The 23,244-nt window shown below is 42.3% G+C and overlaps 2 protein-coding genes, 1 long non-coding RNA gene and 1 pseudogene across 3 annotated transcripts in view; 2 read left to right on the forward strand and 2 right to left on the reverse strand.

The window, feature by feature from the left end:
* Positions 1-4,969, reverse strand: part of LOC112069371 (serine/threonine-protein phosphatase 2A catalytic subunit alpha isoform) — a 5,895-nt gene extending 926 nt beyond the window's left edge. Inside the window, exons 1-4 of the mRNA XM_070438524.1 lie at positions 4,510-4,969; positions 3,442-3,651; positions 1,837-2,010; positions 501-590 (exon numbers count right to left, since the gene is read on the reverse strand). Coding sequence (XP_070294625.1) covers positions 501-590; positions 1,837-2,010; positions 3,442-3,651; positions 4,510-4,611 — 576 coding nt within the window. The 5' untranslated portion in view covers positions 4,612-4,969. The remainder of the gene's footprint in view (positions 1-500; positions 591-1,836; positions 2,011-3,441; positions 3,652-4,509) is intronic.
* A 2,510-nt stretch (positions 4,970-7,479) lies between these two features.
* LOC112069372 (ATP synthase subunit O, mitochondrial-like) lies at positions 7,480-10,091 on the forward strand (annotated as a pseudogene).
* Positions 10,092-10,168: 77 nt separating this feature from the next.
* LOC139024095 (uncharacterized) lies at positions 10,169-10,510 on the reverse strand. The gene is made up of 2 exons (XR_011475322.1): positions 10,407-10,510; positions 10,169-10,247 (listed from the first exon to the last, which is right to left on the reverse strand). It is a non-coding gene; the product is annotated as an uncharacterized lncRNA (long non-coding RNA).
* Positions 10,511-16,771: 6,261 nt separating this feature from the next.
* On the forward strand, positions 16,772-19,293 carry LOC112069373 (UPF0461 protein C5orf24 homolog). The gene is made up of 2 exons (XM_024136696.2): positions 16,772-17,212; positions 17,636-19,293. The coding sequence occupies exon 2, from the start codon at positions 17,639-17,641 to the stop codon at positions 18,305-18,307; it is 669 nt and encodes a 222-aa protein (XP_023992464.1). The 5' UTR covers positions 16,772-17,212; positions 17,636-17,638; the 3' UTR covers positions 18,308-19,293.
* Positions 19,294-23,244: the final 3,951 nt, after the last annotated feature.

Consider the following 23,244-nt stretch of genomic DNA (forward strand, 5'->3'; position numbering starts at 1 on the left):
ACAGAGTCACTACATGATGTGAATAAGGTGGCCATATTGGTGAGGTCAGGCTGCAACACTTGTGATGTCGTCGATGTGATGTTGTCGAAGGCGTTTTGTGTGTGCATATTACAACTGAGATGAGTAGTGACTGGTTGGCTGGTTGATAGATTAACTATCTGATATACAAATGGTCAGGGCTTACAGACTCCAGTGGATGATCAATATCCACACAAGCATACTATGACACGCTACACGCTAAACAACTGGAAACGCTTCTCTCAACATGAACAAAACAGGGATCTCCTGGCCAGAGGCAAAAGCCCTCACACAGCAGTGAGTGAGGTGGAGAGCAGGGTGGAGAGCAGGGTGGAGAGCAGGGTGGACGCCCCTATGCTCCCAAGGGACCAAGCGGTTGAAGTCAAGTCAATACTATGAAACAACATATTGGGCATGCATTCTAACTAGCATGGTAGCATGAAGATTGGACGTCGTTTCTAGGAACGTGGAAGTGAGCTGACCTCATGAGGAACTTCCTGTAAGCGATCCAGCGCTCTGATGTGTTCCAATGTGTCTATTGAGGGGGACAGTCCACCGTGGAGACAGAAGATCTGCAGAGGAACAACRTGTCAATTAGGACATTTCCATCTAAAAACGTGTGTGATTGGTAGAAACAAAGCAATCATTTAGGTTTACATTTCCATCTAACATCTTGGCCAGGTCGCAGTTGTAAATGAGAACTCGTTCTCAACTAGCCTACCTGGTTAAATAAAAAATTWAATAAATTGTGTTATTGTTATAAACTAAAATCAGTAACAGATGCACGTGAACATTGTGTTGGGTTGTAAATGTCAAAATCAAATTACTTTTAAGACCTGTACAGCACATGGTTGCTGAATTGAATGGTTATGTAATAACATATAGTGGTAAAGAGTTCACTGCCACTACCTCGCTTTCCAATTGAGGAGCAAACTGAAGGAGAGAGAAGATTCAGCAACACTTGGGAGAACAACAGAATTCAATAAAAAAAAAATGTTTGTATTTATTGCAAAAAGTAGAACCAACACGTTTCAGCTTTTGGCCTTCGTCAGGGCCTTCGTCAGGGCCTTCGTCAGGGCCTTCGTCAGGGCCTTCGTCGTGGTTTTGATGAAGGTCAAAAGCCGAAAAGCGTTGGTTCTACTTTTCGCAATAAATAAGATTTTTTTTATTGAATTCTGTTGTCCTCCCAAGTGTTGCTGAATCTTCTCTCTCCTTCATAGCAGTGATACTAATAATACATTAGTTTTATATAGCGCTCTTCAAGGACACAAACAAAGACACGTGTAACATTTCCACTAATAAGTAAATATGTGATACATTAGAGCTGCAACATAACTTCTTGAGCGACCCGACCAAATTAACATAGAAATGTGAGTTATAGATCTCATTGAAACCAAGTCTAAGAAGTGGTAGATMTGTTCTATGTGCTCAATTTCTATGTTTACTGTTCTTAAGTTTCGCTTTAGTGTCTTTTACTACTGACCGGCCGGGATTGGGAGTCACATAGGGCGGCGCACAATTGGCCCAGCGTCATCCGGGTTTGGCCGTCATTGTAAATAAGAATTTGTTCCTAAATTACTTGCCTAGTTAAATAAATAAATCAAATTGGTTTTGTAAACCAGCATCAAACAGCTGAAAATAAAATATTTTTGGTTATGGAAAATATATTTCACAGTGGTTTAGATGGTACAATGATTCTCTACACAATGACTGCTGGTTGTGTCAAATAAACTGAAATTAGGCAAACATCTAGAATTTTAGCAACCAGGAAATGACAGCTATTTCTGCATAATGCACCTTTAACAACTAATATCTCACCTGGTTATCTACCAGGGCAGTGAGGGGCAGATAGTCAAATAAGTCTGTGAAGTACTTCCAGACGTTGGCGTTTCCGTATTTCCTTAAACACTCGTCGTAGAAGCCGTACACCTGGGTGATCTGTCTGCTCTCGTGGTTCCCTCGAAGGATTGTGATTCGCTCACGGTACCTAACCTGAGAAACAAAAATGATTAACACATCTCTGGATGGGACAACAAGCGCATAACACACATTACATTCACAGTGACTGCACATTCTGTTTTCGAGTCAACCAGAGATGGTTTAAGGTTGATAATGACATTTACAGTAGCAGCAATAAATCTTRTCCTGTGTTATATCAGTAGGCTGTCCTGTCCTCCATGTAAACCTACTGACCTCCTCTACCCGTTTGAGTTTAACCTTGCTGCTGTTTTTCCACTCGCAAAATAAAATAATTAAGCAATATCAGAGAGGAATCGGCCAAAGCTACTTCAGAGTATACTCTAACACAGGGATGGGCAGCTGGCGGCCTACGGGCATTTTGTTAGCCCGTTGATCAACCCCCCCCCCCATAAAATGTAAACACTTAAAAAAAAAAAAAAAAAAATTTTTTAAAGGAACTGAGTCGGGGTCTCAACTTACTGTTAAGAATTACAAATGGTAAAATAAACAAGGTGTCTCTTCTAAATGTGGTTGTGCATCAGCAGTTTCTCTCTAGTTAGGTCAGTCACTGACAGTCACTCAATTAACCCACGTCAGCTACAAATGTTTAGATCGATAAGTTAGCTGGCTAGGCTATCTAAACTTGCAGTAATCACGGGTAACATTGATTTTGTTAGTCACTATCACTCTGATATAGCGAAGACAGAAATGTTTGCAGTTCACCCTATGGCAAAATGTGTAGATTTGCAGGAAGTTGGCTGCAAAACTGCTAATGATTCTCTCTGCCTCATGGCAAACTGAATAGAATTGCATGAAATGAATTATAAAATTGCTAAATCTTTTCTCCACCCCGTGGGAAAATGTGTAGAATTGCAGCAAACTTAGTTTAAAACGGCAACATTTTCTCTACAAGTAAAGTGTAGAATTGCAGGAAATGTCTCTCCATTGTCAAGAGGGGAGCCGCTAAAATGTTTTGCTCGCAACATGTTACTTAGGGTCTCCGGAAGGCTAGGGCCGGCTCTGACCGCATGTGTGGCTATGGATGTGGGTATACAAAGACCTGCAAACCACTGCTTGCCTGGCTACCCAAACGCTATGCCCACGGATGAGAGTTTTCCTCTGCAATGGGTCCGAGTACCTCTACAACGATTTCTAGAACGGACAAAACATTCTAACTGTTCTAATTGGTCCCAGAAACCGATGGGTTGGGCCAGAACCAGAACACAAGTGGGTAAAGTGGAGGTTTGAAAATTCATCATTGGTTTTGCTACTCTGATTGGTTAGAGATGATCCAATCGCTGATTACTTAGTTTTATACAACACTTCTCATTTTGACCTCACCACAAACGACTTCAATTATGGCAGCGAAATAATTCTGTTTGAGTCGTCAGGCAAGGCCACTGCGGCCACTCGTGATGAATTTGGATTGCCCATCCCTGCTCTAAAACATTTGGCTATGTTTACCTTGAGAGATACCAGGAGGCTGACTGTCTCTACAGAGTAGTAGCCCCTGTCCACGTAGTCTCCCATAAAGAGGTAGTTGGTGTCCGGAGACTTCCCTCCGATTTTAAACAGCTCCACCAAGTCATGGAACTGGCCATGGACATCCCCGCACACGGTGACTGGACATCTCACCTCCTGCACATTAGACTCCTTCGTCAGGATCTCTTTGGCCTGGAAAGGAGGAGACGAGAAAAGAGTTTGGGGTTAGGGATTTAGTTAGAGGATGGGGGAAATCTGGGATACGGAGCGGGAGTACAGATATTATTTCTTGTTTGAGTATTTATAATTTTTAACCTCTACGGATTTGGTGAAATGTTGCACATACACTGCTCCCATCTAGTGGCCAAAATGTAAATTGCGCCAAAACTAGAATAATACATTGTGGCTTTTCTCTTGCATTTCAAAAGATGGAACAAAACACGCATGTTTTTTTATTTGTATTATCTTTTACCAGATCTAATGTTATATTCTCCTATATTAATTTCCCATTTCCACAAACTTCAAAGTGTTTCCTTTCAAATTATATCAAGAATATGCATATCATTGCTTCAAGGTCCTGAGCTACAGGCAGTTAGATTTGGGTATGTCATTTTAGGCGAAAATTGAAAATCAGAGTCCGATCCTCAGTTATAGTGGCTGATACCCAAGCGGCACACTTTGGAATTCAACTGCAACAAGCCAGAGCGGAATGTAAGAACAGCAAGGATATCAAACTGACATTTCCAAAAACATTTCTATAAAACATCATCAATACTCCTTACATCCTGCAATTAAACTACAGCAGTGTCAATGTATGTCTGACAACTCCACAGTGAATGCAATGGCAATATGCAGCTTCGCCGCCATTTTCAGAATAATGTAGCTAGCTAGAGCATACAACAGTCAGTGGAGAAATTTACCGTGCTCGGACCAATGATAAAATTAAAATAGTTGTTTAACAGTTAGCTAATGCTCGCTGTCTAACATAGCTGGCAAACTAGCTTAGCTAAGGGCTTGCAGGATCACACAAATTAAATGTGTTAAAATTACCTTCTCGCAAAGGGCTTTGACTTGGTTTTCCGAGAGCTGCTTGCATTCGCCGAGTTGCTCAATCCACCCATCCAATTCCTTAGTGAATGACTTGTCGTCCATGTCTGGTTATATTTCAGCTAGCTAGTTAGGTTGAAAACCTATCGAAAACTAGTTTAGCGAATGCGTTCTCGTCATTCGCACTCGTTTTGCTTTCGTCGAAAATGAATGCACGATCTTGCTAGGTTACCGACTCTGTTTTAAATTGGTTCAAACCCTCGGCACTAGCTAACTACTTGTTAAGAATAAGCGATGCATGTACCTCAAGCTTATGTTAATATGAAAAAGCTAAAGAAATGCGTGGTGCAGTTGCAGAAAACTGGCTCTGTATGAAATTCCGTGGACCCAACCCAGCTTCTTTCCCGAGCAACAATCAATGAGGGAGTTCTATTACACTGGCCCGGGTTGAACCGGGCAATGGTCCCTCATGTTATCGGGAGGAGCGCCAACTCAAATCAAACTGTAATCTGCGCCGCTTTGTCATGTTGCCAGAATCGTCCAGAAACATACATTTATTTTCCATAAATACATGTTTGAATTTTCAAACTASGATTGGGACGTCAGATAAAGCTTTTTTAATCAAAACCAATCACCTTTGCATGTGGAAACACGGAATCCTACTCATCACATTTATTTAACTAGGCAAGTCAGTTAAGTCTTATTTTACAATGACGGCCTACACCGCCAAACCCTCCCCTAACCTGAACAACGCTGGGCAAATAGTGCGCCGCCCTATGGGATTCCCGCTCACGACCGGTTGTGACACACCCCGGGATCGAACCACTGAGATGCAGTGCCTTAGACCGCTGCGCCACTCGGGAGAGTAGTTAATTACGTCACTTTTGTTTTGATCCGACTTCTCCGTCGGCCAGAGCTGGGCACCTACCTGGCTCACGTTCGGGAGGCAGCACAGTTCTAAAACAATGCAATCACTTTTCACCCGATTAAAATTTCTCCCACCCGGGTAACCCGAGTCAGATAAACGAACCACCCTGGTTTTGCTGCGTTTACTTCATTGGCCGACCGACTTTACTGGCCCCCTTAATCTGGGCTTTTCTGCCACCGTGTGGTTGCGAATGGGAACTACATAGTGCTCTCGGTATCAAAATAATAAACCTATCAAAATAAATCCCATGAATATTGTGGAAAATAATGTAAATAGATATACTGCTAATCAAATGCTTAGGACTACTGTGCATTCACAGTGAATAAATACAATGGACTGGCTGGATTCAAGAACAACTATACAGAATTTGAGGCAGCACCTCAGGTTTAAGACACACGCATGCGCATTGAGTTTCATCCCAGACAGCAGTAGGAGATCATGGTTTGTGCAATATTGGTTCCTTGGGACATCCCAACCCTGACGTTACCTTATTGAAGTTGACATTTTAAATGGTTAAGGTAAGGTTTAAGGTAAGTGTATGGGTTAAGGTTTATGGTATGGACGTCCCAAGGATTCCATATACCACTAACCATGAGAAAATGGCAGCATCTTCGAGGCATGGATGACATCAGGTAAGACATTAAGTATTTAACATTTATTTTCTGTTGTAAAATAACATAGTTAGCTGAACCTCTTCCCCTAAACCCTAGGTACATAGGCACTGAGTGCAGTTCGCGTCCACGATTACTTGTGTTTTGACCAGTCATTGGTTTTGACAGACGTGTCTGATACAATGTAGCAGTACCAACATTAATTGAATGGATGATGAAACTTGATGCAATGTAACAACCAGTGTTAGGGAAGTTACTCTGAAAATATAGTTTACTAACATTTCAATTACTTCAAGCTGGAAGAAGTTAAGCTACCCTTAAGAAAATATAGTTTACTGCAATAAGTTACTTTAAGTTACTATCCTACAGCACAATACACAAAGGTTTTGTCTTGTCTTCCTCAGTGTTTGTATGACTTCCTACCAGTCTTAAAATCTAGTTTACCAAGCTACCAATTACTTCACACTGGAAGAAGTTCAGCTACACTAAAGAAACAGAACTAAAGTTACTTTGAAACAGCAGTTCACTACATCCAAACCAACTTCGTGAAAAATGATCAAATCTAAAATGTAATTAACTACAAATTGCAAGAACATATCGCTCAGGAGTCGGATGTTTACACAATGTGTATTGTAGCCTATTAAAAATGACAACTATGTCTGATGCCGGTGTTGTGCCGAAAATCCCCCCCTGACTCAATTCTCCCCTCTACATTTCATTGATCTTAGAAGCAGAAAGCATTGTTTATTTTTGTCCGTCAAGGCAGGTGTCAATGATCACGTTAGGCTGCGTTTCATTTTTTTTTTTTTATGGCGGTTTGATCGCGGGAGAGGTGTTAGTAATGTCTGCCGTTTTCGGTTCGGCTATTTGTTTCAAGTGTATTAGTCTATAAATAAATTTCTGCCAAAATTCGTCATCTCTCCCATGTCTTATTCGACTAGTAGTTGTTCTGAAATGTGTATTGCTTGCCTACATTTTACTCCCTCCTCTATGTTTTAATATAACACACATTTATTAATTTAATTTGCTTATCCTGACGTGAAGTTTGTTCTATAGAAAGTATTTGACTCTGATGTGTACCAAAGACAACATTTAAGGACATTAGAAGAGGGGGAGAATTTCGGCTCTCAAGAAATTGGCCTTGCTGAAATGAAACGTAGCCTAACGTRATCGTTGACAGCTGCCTTGAAGGAAACAAATAAATAAAAAATTCTGCTTCTAAGATCAGTCAGTTGTAGGTTAAACTGACAATGGAGTGAAGAGCAGAAATCCCAACTAGCAAGCAAGTTGCAGCAATTAAGTATTGTGTGTGTGCGAGTTCACGCGAAGGGGGGTGAGAATTCTGGCAGGGGAGAGATTTTCGGCACAACACCAGAAAAAAATGAATCTCTTGCCTACTTCACCCATATTTGATTTGATTTTAGCAAAAAAGTAGTGTGTAGTTCCAGTAGTTAGGTACACTGCTACATTGCAAAAAAAAGTAATTAACTACTGAAAACACTACCAAGATTTGAATTTGGTTCAACTACCACCAAGCTACTGCAAAATGTAATGATATTACTAGTTGAACTATTTGTAGTTCACTACTCGCCCACACTGGTAACAACCAACACTTCTACAGTTACTTGGTTTCTATGCCTAGTTTCTCACTCGCTGTCACCGGTAGCTAAATCAACGGCAGTTTTATCCAAGCAATGCTCTCTCTCTTCTCCCAGGGCCGTCAGTTCAGCACTTCACTGACCAGGCAAGTTCTGGTCACGGTAAGCAAAGCAGAACATACAAGTTATTGGAAGGGCTCAACATTCCACAACAATTATGCAATGACGACTGACGACTTGAGAACAATATTATGAAACACAGGCGTCTAGTCTAAAGATGTAGCCGTCACAGTCAAAAATAAGCAAAATATCTCAATATAATCCTGAAACTTCTAATGGGTACAATGATTTACCCTCTCTGCAACCTGTTTATCCCTCTTTATTTGGCCTCCCATCCAGGTGTATGGAGATGAGTGGCGCTATGCCTATGCTCTCTTCTCAGCAGCCAGCCAGCAGGGCAGACCGTAGCAAGTGGAGAAAGAGCTGGTCACAGTGTCTGTAAGTCAGTCCCATTCATTTCCAACACACACACACACGGGAACCCCTGACTGTCATCTGTCCCATGAACCTGGATGCCTTTCTCTTTCAGACGACCCGGTTTCAGACTGGTATCCAGCTACTGCCCCATAGCTATACTAAACAGGCATTATTTCTGTTCCTCCGGGCCCTAGTCAAGGACCCCAAACTATCTGGCATCATGGTGAATCCCCATGTTAAACGCGGTATCAAAGAGCACACCTTCACTGATGTCATGACCATCATCATCATCAACCTCCTCAGTGGGTAGCCAGCCTTATGTCACCTGTCTCGACAGACAGGTGAAAGAAAGATGGTGTTACAAAAGTTGTGTGTAATAACCACGTAATGTGTAATAGTTGTCTTGTGTGGTGTTTATGTGCCTGTGTCTGAGGCCCTGATGTAGCCCTAACAGTAATTGCCCTAAGTAGTGTCGTGGAAATTCTACACAGGGACACTCAAAGTCAATTTTAAATGAATCATTGTTTATTAACAGCAAGCTGGAGAGGTTCCAACCAACTCAATGCACCATGTACACATGTCGATCAGGAGCTCCACCGGGTTAGTCCCGTTAGTTCTCTTATATACAGACAAGTTATATTTGCATGATTTAGCTTATTCATCATTCAGAATTAATTCATCACTAACATTTGGTTCAAGCATGTGACAGACCAATACCTCACTAGGCTTCTTCTCTCCAAGCTGAGACCTTGAAACTGAGATATCCTTTCGTTCTGGGCGTACTGCCCAATTGCAGATACTGATAGTGAGGATTCGTTCAATCAGTCACTTGCATGAACACAGAAATAGGTTATTAGATAAGCACAAACATAAAATGTCCCATCGCAGGAGATAACTACATTTGTATTGAATTGAATTGAATATCTTTACTTCCATTCCTCAGATGTTATGGCTGATAACGACAGTCTGACGCTGATCTCTGACATCATCTCAGCCTTCAGCAAGATGATGAGTGCTCACCGTGGAGAGGTCCTCTGTACTGTCACCACCACACAGGTAGGAACTGACACACACACACACACACACACACCATCATTACACATATTTAATCTAATCCCAGATCAGCCAACTCAAGATGTACATTAATCCACACTAAAATGTAATTGACATGTTGTTTACATTTACAGAAGTTAATAATTTGCAGATGAATTGTTTTCATTTATTTGACATGTTCCTAATCCTGTGTATCTTTCACAGCCTCTGGATGCTGCCAACCTCATAGACCTGAGAGTTGCTCTGAATGGCTTCCTGGCCAAAGGAGAGATGCTCAAGCTGGAGACTAAGGTAGGAACTAGAAACTCACAGAGGAGGCTACTGAATAGCTAATACTGAATAGACATAATAAGCCACAGTGGATGAAAGAATAATGGAATCAGTGTCCACCTACAGAATCAGAAACGTTGACATTTTAGGCTTACGTTTCCATTACCCCTGACTAAAATCCTCACCATAAAGTCTGCGAAATAAAGAGATGAATAGTGATTATGAGCTGGTTTGTACATGCTGCTACAAGTCTGAATGTCTTTTCTGTTCTCTCTCTGCCCAGTCTGACCCCTCCATCCTGGGTGGAATGACAGTCAGCATCAGGGACAAGTATGTGTACATGTCTACCGAGACTTAAGATCCAGAAACTGACCAAGATCAGTAGGGAGACCTAAGAATTGGCATGGCTTGCGTCCCAAATGGCACCCTATTCCCTATGTAGTGCACTACTTTTGACCAGGGCCCTATGTAGGGCAGGTAGCCTACCTGTAAGGGTGTTTAACTGGTGGCTGAGAAGTAAGACGCAGGAGAGACATAACTGTGTTTCCAACGGCGCAGTTTATTACAAAAACCCACCGGAAAACATAATAATAAAAATCAACGGGTAACATAACCCGACGGACACCAGTACAGACGTACACATACACTTACAATAAACAATCACCGACAAGGACATGAGGGGAAACAGAGGGTTAAATACACACCAGTACAGACGTACACATACACTTACAATAAACAATCACCGACAAGGACATGAGGGGAAACAGAGGGTTAAATACACACCAGTACAGACGTACACATACACTTACAATAAACAATCACCGACAAGGACAWGAGGGGAAACAGAGGRTTAAATACACACCHGTACAGACGTACACATACACTTACAATAAACAATCACCGACAAGGACAWGAGGGGAAACAGAGGRTTAAATACACACCAGTACAGACGTACACATACACTTACAATAAACAATCACCGACAAGGACATGAGGGGAAACAGAGGRTTAAATACACAACATGTAATTGATGGGATTGGAACCAGGTGTGATACAAGACAAAACCAATGGAAAATGAAAAATGGATCAGCGATGGCTAGAAGGTCGGTGACGTCGACCGCCGAACACCTCCCGAACAAGGAGAGTGAACAACTTCGGCGGAGGTCGTGACACTAGCGGATAAGAGCATTGGGCCAATAACGGAAAGGTCGCTGGTTCGAATCCCCGAGCCGAATAGGTGATCAATCTGTCAATGTGCCCTTAAGCAATGCACGTAACCCTAATTGCACCTGTAAATCGCTCTGGATTAGAGGGTCTGCTAAATGACCAAAATGTAAATGTCTGAGACCAGGCTGAGGGAATAGGGTGCCATTTGGGATTTTTTTTTTTTTTTTTTTTACATTTATGCATACTCAACTGGAACTAAGTCCTATGGACTCAATAGGGAATGAATGGGTAGTGGAACAATGTTAATGGGAAATGCTTATGTACAGTGCATTCGGAAAGTATTCAGACCCCTCGACTTTTTCCAAATTTTGTTACATTACAGTCTTATTCTAAAATAGATTAAATAAAACATGTTCCTCATCAATCTACACACAATATCCCATAATGACAAAGCGGAAACAGGTTTTTAGATATTTTTGCAAATGTATTAAAAAAACAAAACATACCTTATTTACATAAGTATTCAGACCCTTTGTTATGAGACTAAATTGAGATCAGGTGCATCCTGTTTCCATTGATCGTCCTTGAGATGTTTCTACAACTTGATTGGAGTCCACCTGTGGTAAATTCAATTGATTGGTTATGATTTGGAAAGGCACACACCTGTCTATATAAGGTCCCACAGTTGACAGTGCATGTCAGAGCAAAAACCAAGCCATGAGGTAGAAGGAATTGTCTACAGCTCCGAGACAGAATTGCGTCGAGGCACAGATCTGGGGAAGGGTACCAAAAAATGTCTGCAGCATTGAAGGTCCCCAAGAACACAGTGGCCTCCATCATTCTTAAATGGAAGAAGTTTGGAACCGCCAAGACTCTTCCTAGAGCTGGCCGCCCAGCCAAACTGAGCAATCGGGGGAAAAGAGCCTTGGTCAGGGAGGTGACCAAGAACCCAATGGTCACTCTGATAGAGCTCCAGAGTTCCTTTGTGGAGATCAATCAATCAAATGTATTTATAGAGCCCTTCTTACATCAGCTAATGTACAAAGTGTTGTACAGAAACCCAGCCTAAACCCCCAAACAGCAAGCAATGCAGGTGTAGAAGCATGGGAGAACCTCCCAGAAGGAAAACCATCTCTGCAGCACTCCACCAATCAGGCCTTTATGGTAGAGTGGCCAGACAGAAGCCACTCCTCAGTAAAAGGCACATGACAGCCCTCTTGGAGGCAACTACCATGAGAAACAAGATTCTCTGGTCTGATGAAACCAAGAATGATCTCTTTGGACTCAAGTGTCACGTCTGGAGGAAACCTGGCACCATCCCTACTGTGAACCATGGTGGTGGCAGCATCATGCTGTGGGGATGTTTTTCAGCGGCAGGGACTGGGAGACCAGTCAGGGTCAAGGGAAAGATGAACGGAGCAAAGTACAGAGAGATCCTTGATGACACCTGATCCAGAGCGCTCAGGACCTCAGACTGGGGCGAGGTTCACCTTCCAACAGGACAATGACCCTAAGCACATAGCCAAGACAACGCAGGAGTGGCTTTGGGACAAGTCTTTGAATGTCCTTGAGTGGCCCAGCCAGAGGCCGAACTTGAACCCGATCGAACATCTCTGGAGAGACCTGAAAATAGCTGTGCAGCAACACTCCCCATGCAACCTGACAGAGCTTGAGAGGATCTGCGAAGAAGAATGGGAGAAACTCCCCAAATACAGGTGTGCCAAGCTTGTAGCATCATACCCAAGAAGACTTGAGGCTGTAATCGCTGTCAAAGTTGCTTCAACAAAGTACTGAGCAAATGGTCTGAATACTTATGTAAATGTGATATTTCTGTTTTTTATCTTTAAAACATTTGCAAAACTTTCTAAAAACCTGTTTTTGCTATGTCATTATGGGGTATTATGATGTCATTATGGGGTGTTGTGATGTCATTATAGGGTGTTGTGTATAGATTGAAGAGGGGAAGAATTTTTAAAAATCAATTTCAGAATAAATCTGTAACGTAACAAAATGTGGAAAAATCAAGGGGTCTGAATACTTTCCGAATGCACTGTATGTTATTGCTTGCCACCTTTGATCTTAACAGTACAAATTATTATTATAAAGCCAGTCTTTCTGTTGTCATGTTCATATTAAATATGATGTATTATAAAAATCGCTGGATTTGTTTGCTTGTTTGGTGTTGATTTGCAAAGCCAGAGTGAGGCTAGTTGAATTGTAGCCTCGTAAAGCCAGAGTGGTCGCATACACATGTTTAGCGACATTATTGCGAAATGCTTGTGTTCCTAGCTCCAACAGTGCAGTAATATCTAACATACACATTTAAAAGTAAAATAATGGAATTAAAAAATGTATAAATATTTAGAAGAGCAATGTCGAAGTCCAGATATCCAAAAGTTATTTCCGGCTGTATGTAATAATGCAAAGAACATTCTGGGCTAATAAYGTGAGAAATAACGTAAAAAATATAAAATACTTCAAAGTTGCTTAGGAGCCTGAAACAAGGCAGCCATGTCTATCAGCACCATCTTGACTTCTTGAATATTTGTATTTTATTTCACCTTTATTTAACTAGGCAAGTCAGTTAAGAACAAATTCTTATTTACAATGACGTCCTACCAAAAGGCAACAAAATGCCTTCTACTGGGGCTGGGATTAAAAAATTAAATATAGGACAAAACACACATCACGACAGAGACACCACTACACTGCATAAAGAGAGAACTAAGACAACAACAACAGCATGGCAACAAAACATGACAACAACATGGTAGCAACATGTCAACAACATGGCAGCAACACAACATGGCAGCGCAACAACAAGCTGGGGTGAAAGAGGAGCGATTTCGATAGAGGAAACCAAGTCTAGATTTAACTTTAGCCTGCAGCTTTGATATGTGCTGAGAGAAGGACAGTGTACTGTCTAGCCATACTCCCAAGTACTTGTATGAGGTGACTACCTCAAGCTCTAAACCCTCAGAGGTAGTAATCACACCGGTGGAGAGAGGGGCATTCTTCTTACCAAACCACATGACCTTTCTTTTGGAGGTGTTCAGAACAAGGTTATAAGGGCAGAGAAAGCTTGTTGGACACTAAGAAAGCTTTGTTGTAGAGCATTTAACACAAAATCCAGGGAGGGGCCAGCTGAGTATAAGACTGTATCATCTGCATATAAATGGATGAGAGAGCTTCCTACTGCCTGAGCTATATTGTTGAGCATGGGGCCTAGGATCGAGCCTTGGGGTTCTCCCTTGGTGACAGGCAGTCGCTGAGATAGCAGATGTTCTGACTTTATACACTGCAGTCTTTGAGAGAGGTAGTTAGCAAACCAGGCCAAAGACCCCTCAGAGACACCAATACTCCCACAAGAATGGAATGGTCTACCGTATCAAAAGCTTTGGCCAAGTTATTAAAAATAGCAGCATAACATTGCTTAGACTCAATGGCAATGGTGACATCATTTAGGACCTTTAAGGTTGCAGTGACACATCCATAACCTGAGCGGAAACCAGATTGTATACCAGAGAGAATACTATAGACATCAAGAAATCCAATCAGTTGATTATTGACACGTTTTCCCAACACTTTTGATAAACAGGGCAAAATAGAAATAGGCCTAGAACAGTTAGGATCAGCTTGATCTCCCCTTTTAAAGAAAGGTCCCACCGTGGCTGCCTTCCAACCAATGGGAACTTCCCCAGAGAGGAGAGACAGGCTAAAAAGGTCAGAGATGGGCTTGGCCATGATAGGGGCTGCAACCTTAAAGAAGAAAGGGTCTAAACCAAGGGTCTGACCCAGATGGTTTTTTGGGGTCAAGTTTAAGGACCTCCTTTAGCACCTCGGACTCAGTGACCACTTGCAGGGAGAAACTTTGTACCAGGGCAGGGGAAATAGAGGGAGGAGCATCGGGTCTAGTCGCATTAGAAGGGATGGGAGATGAGGAAATGTTGGACGGGCAAGAAGGCATGGCGGAGTCAAATAGGAATCCGGACTTAATGAAGTAGTGATTAAAGAGCTCCGCCATGTGCTCCTTGTCAGTAACAACCACATCATCAACATTAAGGGACATGGGCAGCTGTGCGGAGGAGTTTTTTTTCTCCGGGTCTTTAACCATTTTCCAGAATTTCTTGGGGTTAAACTTTAAATGAACTAACTTTGGCCTTCTGGATAGCCTGAGTGCACTTATTTTTCATTTGCCTGAACGAGAGCCTGTCAGCCTGAGTATGCGTGTGCCGAGCCTTTCGCCAAATGCAATACTTGAGGTGGTGTAACTCTGCCAGATCACGGTCGAACCAGGGGCAGAACCTGTTTTTAATTCTAATTTTCTTTATGTTTGTTAACATTACCACTGAAAATATAAAAAAAGAAGGTCCAGGTGTTTTCGACAGAGGGGGGATCAAGCTGATTCTATATCATTTTACAGAGGCCAGTTCATGAAGGAAGGCTTGCTCATTAAAGTTTTTTAGCAAGCGTCTATGACAAATCCGCACAGGTCATTTCACTGAGCAGCCATCACGAACACACGCTGTAAAACAGTGATCACTAAGGTTATTACAGAAACACCAGACTGATACCTCTCAGGATTATTTGTGTGGATAACTTCAAGAAGAGTAGCATTTTCTGGGTGTTTGGGGTCATACCTTGTGGGATTGGTAATAATCTGAGAAAGATTTAGGGAGTCCCATTGCTTTAGGACTTGGTCAGGTGGTTTAAGCATGTCCCAGTTTAGGTCACCTAGCAGGACAAATTCAGACTTAGTGTAAGGGACCAGGAGAGAGCTTCAGGTAGGTAGGGTATGATGGTGCTGATGGTGGTAACACCCAGAAACAGTCAACAAAGAGCTATTTGAAAGTTTAATGCTTTAAACCAGCAAATCAAATTGTTTGGGGACAGACTTGGCGGAGACAACTGAGCACTGAAGGTGATCCTTGGTAAAGATTGCCACTCCACCAGCTTTGGCCGATCTATCTTGCCGAAAAAGGTTATAACCAGAAAGGTTAACATCAGTGTTCAAAACACTCTTCCTTCACCACGTCTCAGTAATTATATTTTTTATTTAACCTTTATTTAACTAGGCAAGTCAGTTAAGAACATTTTTTTTTTACAATGACGGCCTAGGAACAGTGGGTTCGCTGCCTTGTTCAGGGGCAGAACAGCTTGGGTATTCAATCTGCCAACCTTTCGGTTACTGGCCCGATGCTCTTACCACTAGGCTACCTGCCTCCCCGGCAGTAATGACCAACACTTCTGGATTGGAGCTGTGAACCCACACTATCAATTGATCAATTTTAGGTAATAAACGTCTAGTGTTAACGTGTAGAAACCCCAGGCTTTTACTAGAGCAGAAATCAGTGAAGTAGATATCAGTGCACAAGTCAGAATTGGGGCTAGCAACAGTAGATGGGCCAGGGTGTACATGCACATTACATGCACACAAACATAGTCTGTTCCACGGTTGGGTAAACAAGCAATTTCATAGTCAACAAAGCACGCAGGAGTCATGAGACAAATAGAATAAAGCACAAGAAAAAAATATAATGACTTGGGGCTAGCCATTGTAAATTCAAAGAGTCACCCACGCCAACAAGATATCTTGAGAGAGTAGCACTCTATGAGTCCAGTAGGCTGTAAAAGTCTGAGATAAAATCAATAAATAGTAGGTCTATACTAGCTTATTAAAGTGTTTCTGAGTAAGCTCACATAATAAACTTCACACGTTAATTAGCCTACCTAAAATTATGATCAGTCCAAATGTATGATACTTTACAGGAAAAACTGATCTGAGTTCTGTAAATTAGATTGCTTTCCCACTAACGTCAGGTCAATTCTAGTTAGATTACACGGTTTAGTAGATTAAGCAAGTTTTTAATCCTGTATTTAAATTAATCATTGTTATGCTATCACCTACTGAAAGTACAGTATTCATAAACCTCTGTTTCTAAAGGTTTCCACTAGTTACCACCACCACAAAGTCAAAATGGCCTATATCGTAAAAATTCATGAAAACACAAATTTGCTTTTTGGTCTTAATATAAGGTTGGGGTTAGGCATAAAGTTAGCAATGTGGTTAATGTTAAGCAATGTGGTTAACATTTTAAGAAGATAAATTGTAGAAATAGGCGGGGTTTATGACTGTAGCTGTGGTAACTAGTGACGACCGTTTCTTAAACATCTGCGTTCATTTCCTGGACACAATGTCCACGATTTCAAAACCAGGATTACGAACGAAATGCATAATATTCCATATTTTTGATTGCATTATGGCAGGATTACATGTTTTGTGTATTATTATTATTGTGAATGCCTTTATAGGGCTTCGTTTCCTTGAAGTCCCGCGCGCATGCGCTTTGATTCCCTTCTTTTTTATAAAAAAAATCAAATCGGACGAAAATGGCTACCTTTCTCATTTAAACCTCTGTCCTGGAAGATTAAATAAAGATGAAATACCCGACGCATAATGTAAACCAGGATCAAGTCAATATCCATGGACTATAGGTCGTAGAATGCATCCGTTTGTATCATGATGTTGTGGCGGTCAAGAATGGAAAATCTATCCGTTTCATATTTAACCCATTGCATTCTATGATCCGCCTACAAATTAGGTTTGTGATTTTCTCGTTTTTATGTTCTCAAAATGTACTTGCAAATGCAGCAGTCTTATTCGTGTATTGCATTGTAGTAGCGCCCATTGCCTCATTATACAGCTGTTGTATTTTGGGGTTTGTAAACGCATAATAGCGAGACACTACTTACTGTATGTTGCATATTGCATTAGCACCGGATATGGTTTTGCAACACAATAGCCTKTTCGAATTGCACTAGATGTTAGCAAATAGAATAGATACTTTATAACATTTATCACTTAGTGTTGTGATGTGCATCACCAAATTAGGTTGTTATTTTGTTTATGTATGTGTGTGTGTGTGTGTGTGCGATTATGTGTGTGTTTATGTGCATGCACGTAATTCTGTGTCACACATACCAATGCTGAACCTGTTTACCTTTCATGTGTACCCCCTCAACAGAAAATGATGCACCAAGTCACTAGCAGCAGCAATGACTATTGCATGAGTGGCCTTGCAGAGGAATGTCAACACCCAACCAGCCACTTTGAMTTATGYAGCTCGCAATCCAACAAATTCTACCCTTCGCCCCCACCCCCTACTCTACAGCTGCCCCACCCAAACCTGCACAAGCCCATGCCCTGTCAAATGCAACAAGAGACCCAGAATGAGTTCCACGCTCAGACAGTGAGGATCCGAGGGCCCGGTGAGGCTCCAACTGGGCCAGAGAGCTCCAAGAAAAAGAAAGGAAGTGTCGTCAAGTCCGGCCGTAGAGGGAGACCCTCGGGGACCACTAAGTCAGCCGGTTACCGGACAAGCACCGGACGTCCGTTGGGGACCACGAAAGCTGCRGGGTTCAAGACCAGTCCCGGCAGGCCTCTGGGTACGACCAAAGCGGCGGGCTACAAGGTTAGCCCTGGCAGGCCTCCTGGTAGCATCAAGACTCTGGCTCGGCTGAAGAAACTGGAGTATGGGAGCTGTGATGGTACCAAGAAACTAGACTTCAGTAACTGCGGCGGCGGAGCCAAGAAACTGGACTATGCCAGCTGCGAAGTGGCACCTTTCCCTTACACCCTGATGCAGAAACGAGGCTTGCGTGAGCCTACTGGCAAAGTGGAGGAAACTAACGAGTAGTTATGCCTGCGTCTCTTATCTATTGCCTAGAGCTCATATTTGAGTGCTKGTCCTAAAGGATGTTGATGACCAGAAGGGACTCGTGTAGCCAAAATATGGGTTGACTTTTGGATAGGTCTGGCACTGGCTACCTACGAATGGCTCCTCCTCTCTTCCATGTACTCTGCTGACATCTTCACCATTTAATCTGTCCCTATCCAAAGACTGAAATCGCTCTCTTTTTTTTTCTCAATAAGTTTGTTATCTTATTTTACAGAGATTGCATGATGAGACATATAATAAATACAATCAATATACTTTAACTAAACAGGAATGAGAGAAATATCCTACTATTGTCATAATCTGTTCAGATTGCTAGCTGTCTGGAGAAGGGTTGTTGTTTTGTTCAAATGTTTAAATATCTGATTTGTTTTATTCATCTTTTTACGTTACGCTCTGGTATAATGTGCTTTATTATTAGTAGTCTTCTTGTCCTTCTGATGTTTTCCACATTGAAAATGCATCGGAGTAGAAAACAACACAAAACAAACTAGCAAAACGTGAATCTTATTAAGCTTCTCCCAGAGTGCATGTGGCTGTGTTGTCTGGTATGACATGTATTTCATTTGTGTTTATATGCAGCATTATGAGACATGGGGCTGGATTCAATGCGATATATAACATTGTTATAACACCGTTTCTGTCATTTCGCTTGAACTGTGCATCTGAAAACCTCTCATCATACTTCTTTGACGACATGTTATTTCTACCACTTTGTGAATATCAATAGTTTTGTCTTCTCAAATTAATGTATTATTCTTTGTTCTTACACGGTAACTATCACTTGATAAAAGCAAACCCAGAATGAAATGTTGTTATGCTGTTGAGTAGGAGCTATAATTTTAGAGAGAAAATGCTATGTGGTGGAGTATGTGTAACGATATTGTAATGTATGTATGACCCCCCCCCCAAAAAATAATAATAATGAAATGGTCATTCCAAAATGATCATATTGTCTTGACTGATATTTTAATGGTGTATAGTGTATTGACAATAGTATAGACAATTGTGTTTGTAAATTACAGACAAAGACCTATGTACATCTTATCATATCATGGGATCCAGGTCCCACTATGGGCCAGTGGACCCCACCTTTATAAAACACTGATTGCATGTCCAACTACCCTTCAAGATAAATATAAGGAATTCTGTTTTAATCCTGACATTCACATCCTATAATGTTTCTTAGAAGACATATGTACATAAACATGGGTATAGTGTATTACATGGGCCTAGAATTACATATGGCCTGTATTGTGAATCTCATAGAACTGAGAAACCAATATTGAATGAGGAAAAAAAGAACAAGACATTTCATATAATTTCAACATAAAAACATTGGGCCACTTTGGGGGAAAAAATCCAATCAAATGTTCTTATTGTCTGGGCCCCTGACATTGCATGTGCCTTTTCTTCGCTCTACGGTCTCCTGAGTGACGGCCTCGCAAGGTTACAAATCGGCAGATTGGTCATCAATGAAGAGCAGCTTGCCTATCAGGTAATATGATTAATTAGAATTGGCTATAAAATAATGTCTGTAGCCTATTTGACAACTGTCATTTCGATGTAGCAGTTGTGTGCATTGTGCAAAGCGAGTTTATTACAGTTGCGGTAGGCCACCACTGCAAGTATGGCGAGCATTTTGTGTGGCACTATGCAAGGCGCATTCTCCCTATATGCTGCTGTTGTTATTTCAATGCGAATTTATTGCAGGATACGTGGGGGAAACTGATAGGCATTTAGCCTAAATAACAATATTCTATTACATTGCACCTTATTGACAGCATGATGTCAAGGGGTTCGACGTAATTTGGGGCTTTGCTCCCACCATTGACATGTTTATTGCCGCCGACATGTTTTTGACGCGCCATGACCTATTTTCTCTGCTGTCAGGCAATATGGCGCATAGTCTATTTTAAAACGTTGACCAGGCCTCATCCGCGTGCGCCGTTTTCCCGTCGAGCACATTCGAACTATTGATCCGTATTTGTTGTGGCCACAGATTCGTCTCTATCTTTCTGCTATCCAAAATGGAGGAAACAAGTTACGCCTTTGTTGGGATAAGGAAACCAATAGCGCAATGGTTTATCAGTGTGGCATACCTTCCCCTCACATAAACCCATAATAAATCATCTTATATTATCTAGCCGAGGGTTTCATGTATGTTGGCTAAAACACATGAGGGGATATAGTAGCCTACATCATAGCCCCCGCTTTTATTTGAGATGGTGCACCTGGATTTGTCAGCGTGACTGTAGAGTAGTGTGCTCTAGTGACTGAGGACTGATAGGGTGAGAGAGTACCCGGCCCGATGTGCTGTGAGCTGTGATCGGATCCGCGGCTACGCGGACGGGGGGGTTGGGTGGCTGTGCCCATTGGTTGCTCAGCTCTGCTCGCCAACACAGCCAGTTAGTCGAACAGGGTTTGTTTTAACATAACCAGAGGCACAATTCGACAGCCCGCAAAACAATCATGTAGTAAATATGAAATTGTAATTGCTAGGTACCAAGGTGGTATAGGCTACACTGACTTTTGATACACAAAATGGAAGGCTTTAATTCTATTTTGTCCATTGGTGAGTCTGTTTTGTTAAGGCCGACGCTGATGAGATAGTACAGGAGGTGAAGGGGAGAGAATGAGAGCTGTGGGTCTTTCTTGGCCTACTACTGCTGGGATTGTGCAGATCCGCTTTCACAAATCGAAAAAAACATACGCTTCATGCCCCAATCTGAAAGACCCGCAGTTGGTTTTATTGTTACCGACCTCCAAATGGTAAGATTCTTGCGTTTTTTAATTCAGACGATGTTTTTTTAAACGTTTTGAACCGCCCTTTTGTGAGTTAGAATGGATGCTTCCTATGTCGGTTTATAGGCTCTGTGTAGACTACTTGTGTGAACCATTCTGTATGATGGCTTTGACTGTATTGACTCCCCTACAGTGAGGCAGGCTGTCAGCGTGAGCAATGTTGCACACTTCTATCATTTTTGTGTTCGCGATCGTTCTATTTTGATAACAAAAACAGAACGAGTAGATATGATTCGATTTTGTGAACGGGGCAGAGCACACCGGTCGCTCGCTGTGTTTTCCTGATMTTTTTGTCTTCTCTGCTGCAACTACGGACGGCCTTCAGAGGGGAAGCCATGCAATGTCGTCTTATTAGTGTAGGCTATGCGGTGTATGGCGGTAGTCTTTCTTTCTGTTATTGTCGCGTGGAATGTGAGTTGTTATTTACAGACAGACAGTATGGTTTATGTCAATTCTTGCGTTTTTTAACACTTGTTTTGTAACATTGTAGCAATTTCAAACAGTGCATGAGCCTGAATCATATGAATTGACCACACTGTAGCTGGATAGGAAAAACGTGGTTGTTTACTAGAAGACTTACCTTTTTGTAACCTCGACCACCCTAACATGCATTTCCTTTTACTATGACAGGAAGGAGCCATGACAACATGAATCGGTCATACAGACGGGCTGTTCGGGGCTGCTCAGGCTCAGCATCAGCCACAGTGTACAGCTCAGGCCAGCCAGAGCTGAGGCCCCCAATGGCCTCTCAGTTTCTGCCACTTCCTATGGAAACCACTGTAACAGCAGCACCAAACATGGTTCAACAGACCAACCGTCGGTGGCCATGCAACTGTCACCTCCTCCCTCAAACAGGCACCTAGCTACGTGTATAACCAGGCAGAGAAGGAGAGGCCCACTGCCACAGTCCTCTGCTGAGCTCCAGGACCTCTCCACTATGGTACACAGACCTGGGTCTGATCTGGGACCCGGGCCCCAGCCTAAGGATCTCGACGCCAGGAACCATTTGCACTCTCACAGCCCAGTGGGAGGCTCTAGTTTGGGGCTCCCTGGTCCGACTGCCCCCTCTCCCGGTAACGAGGAGACAGAACCCTACGAGGATTCCATGCGGGATCAGAACGGTTTCTCTCCTGTTAGTTCTGATAGTTTGGAGCGCTGCTCTCCTATCCCCAATGGATACCTGCATTTCGAGTCCACCTTGTTTGACAGTGGGGACAGGGAGGATGAGGAACGAGGACGAGGAAGAGTTGGTACCTTTTCAACAACACTCTTCTAAGTCTGCCAGAGACAGAACGGTCACAGACTCTAACACCACTTCTGGTTCAGGGGTAGGCCATAACAGCACATACAAACCCTCTGTTCTCAACCTGATGTCTAAGAGTCTATCTGAACTGGACCCTACTCTGAGCCCCAGTGCCCTGCCTGACATGTCCATGGGGATGGCTGGAGTATGACCAGTGGATCTGACAGTGAGATGACAGGAGACACACTTGACAATGGTCTCATCTCACTGTTGGAACCAACTCTAATGTGGAGTCCCTCTCTTACTGATAATCGTAATAAATAATAATAACCCTTGGGGCAGATGCATCTGGGTAGCTCCTCAAAAGATATCTGATCTTATCTGACGTTATCTACAGTTCTGTATACTGTGTAATCTTTCCGGAACAGTATTTTGTCAAGGAGCCATTCTTATTTTATCGTTTAGATTTTGCCATACACTATATGCCGATCGACATGTTTGACATTTGGAATTTTAGATTCTAAAAGTTTGAACTGTCAAGGGATGATCCTATACATGTAGTAACGTCTTTGTTTTTGGTTCAGCCAACAGCCCAAAGAACAAGCCCCTCCCAGCAGTGCAGTACTTGGAGGGAGATCTGGTCTGGGCCAAGTTCAACCGGCCGCCTGGTGGCCTTGTAGAGTTACCATAGATCACTGGAGGGATATACCACACACATGAAAGGTGGGAAGTTGTATTATTGGTGGTGATCTAAACGTATCAACAAGGTTGTCAGGGCATAAAGCATTGATTTAAAAGTGGGAAGGAAGGGAGCTGTCCTCTGGGTTGTGTGGGGGAAGGAAGGGAAGCT

Source organism: Salvelinus sp. IW2-2015, unplaced genomic scaffold (assembly GCF_002910315.2).
Source record: "Salvelinus sp. IW2-2015 unplaced genomic scaffold, ASM291031v2 Un_scaffold996, whole genome shotgun sequence".
Lineage (NCBI taxonomy): Eukaryota > Metazoa > Chordata > Actinopteri > Salmoniformes > Salmonidae > Salvelinus > Salvelinus sp. IW2-2015.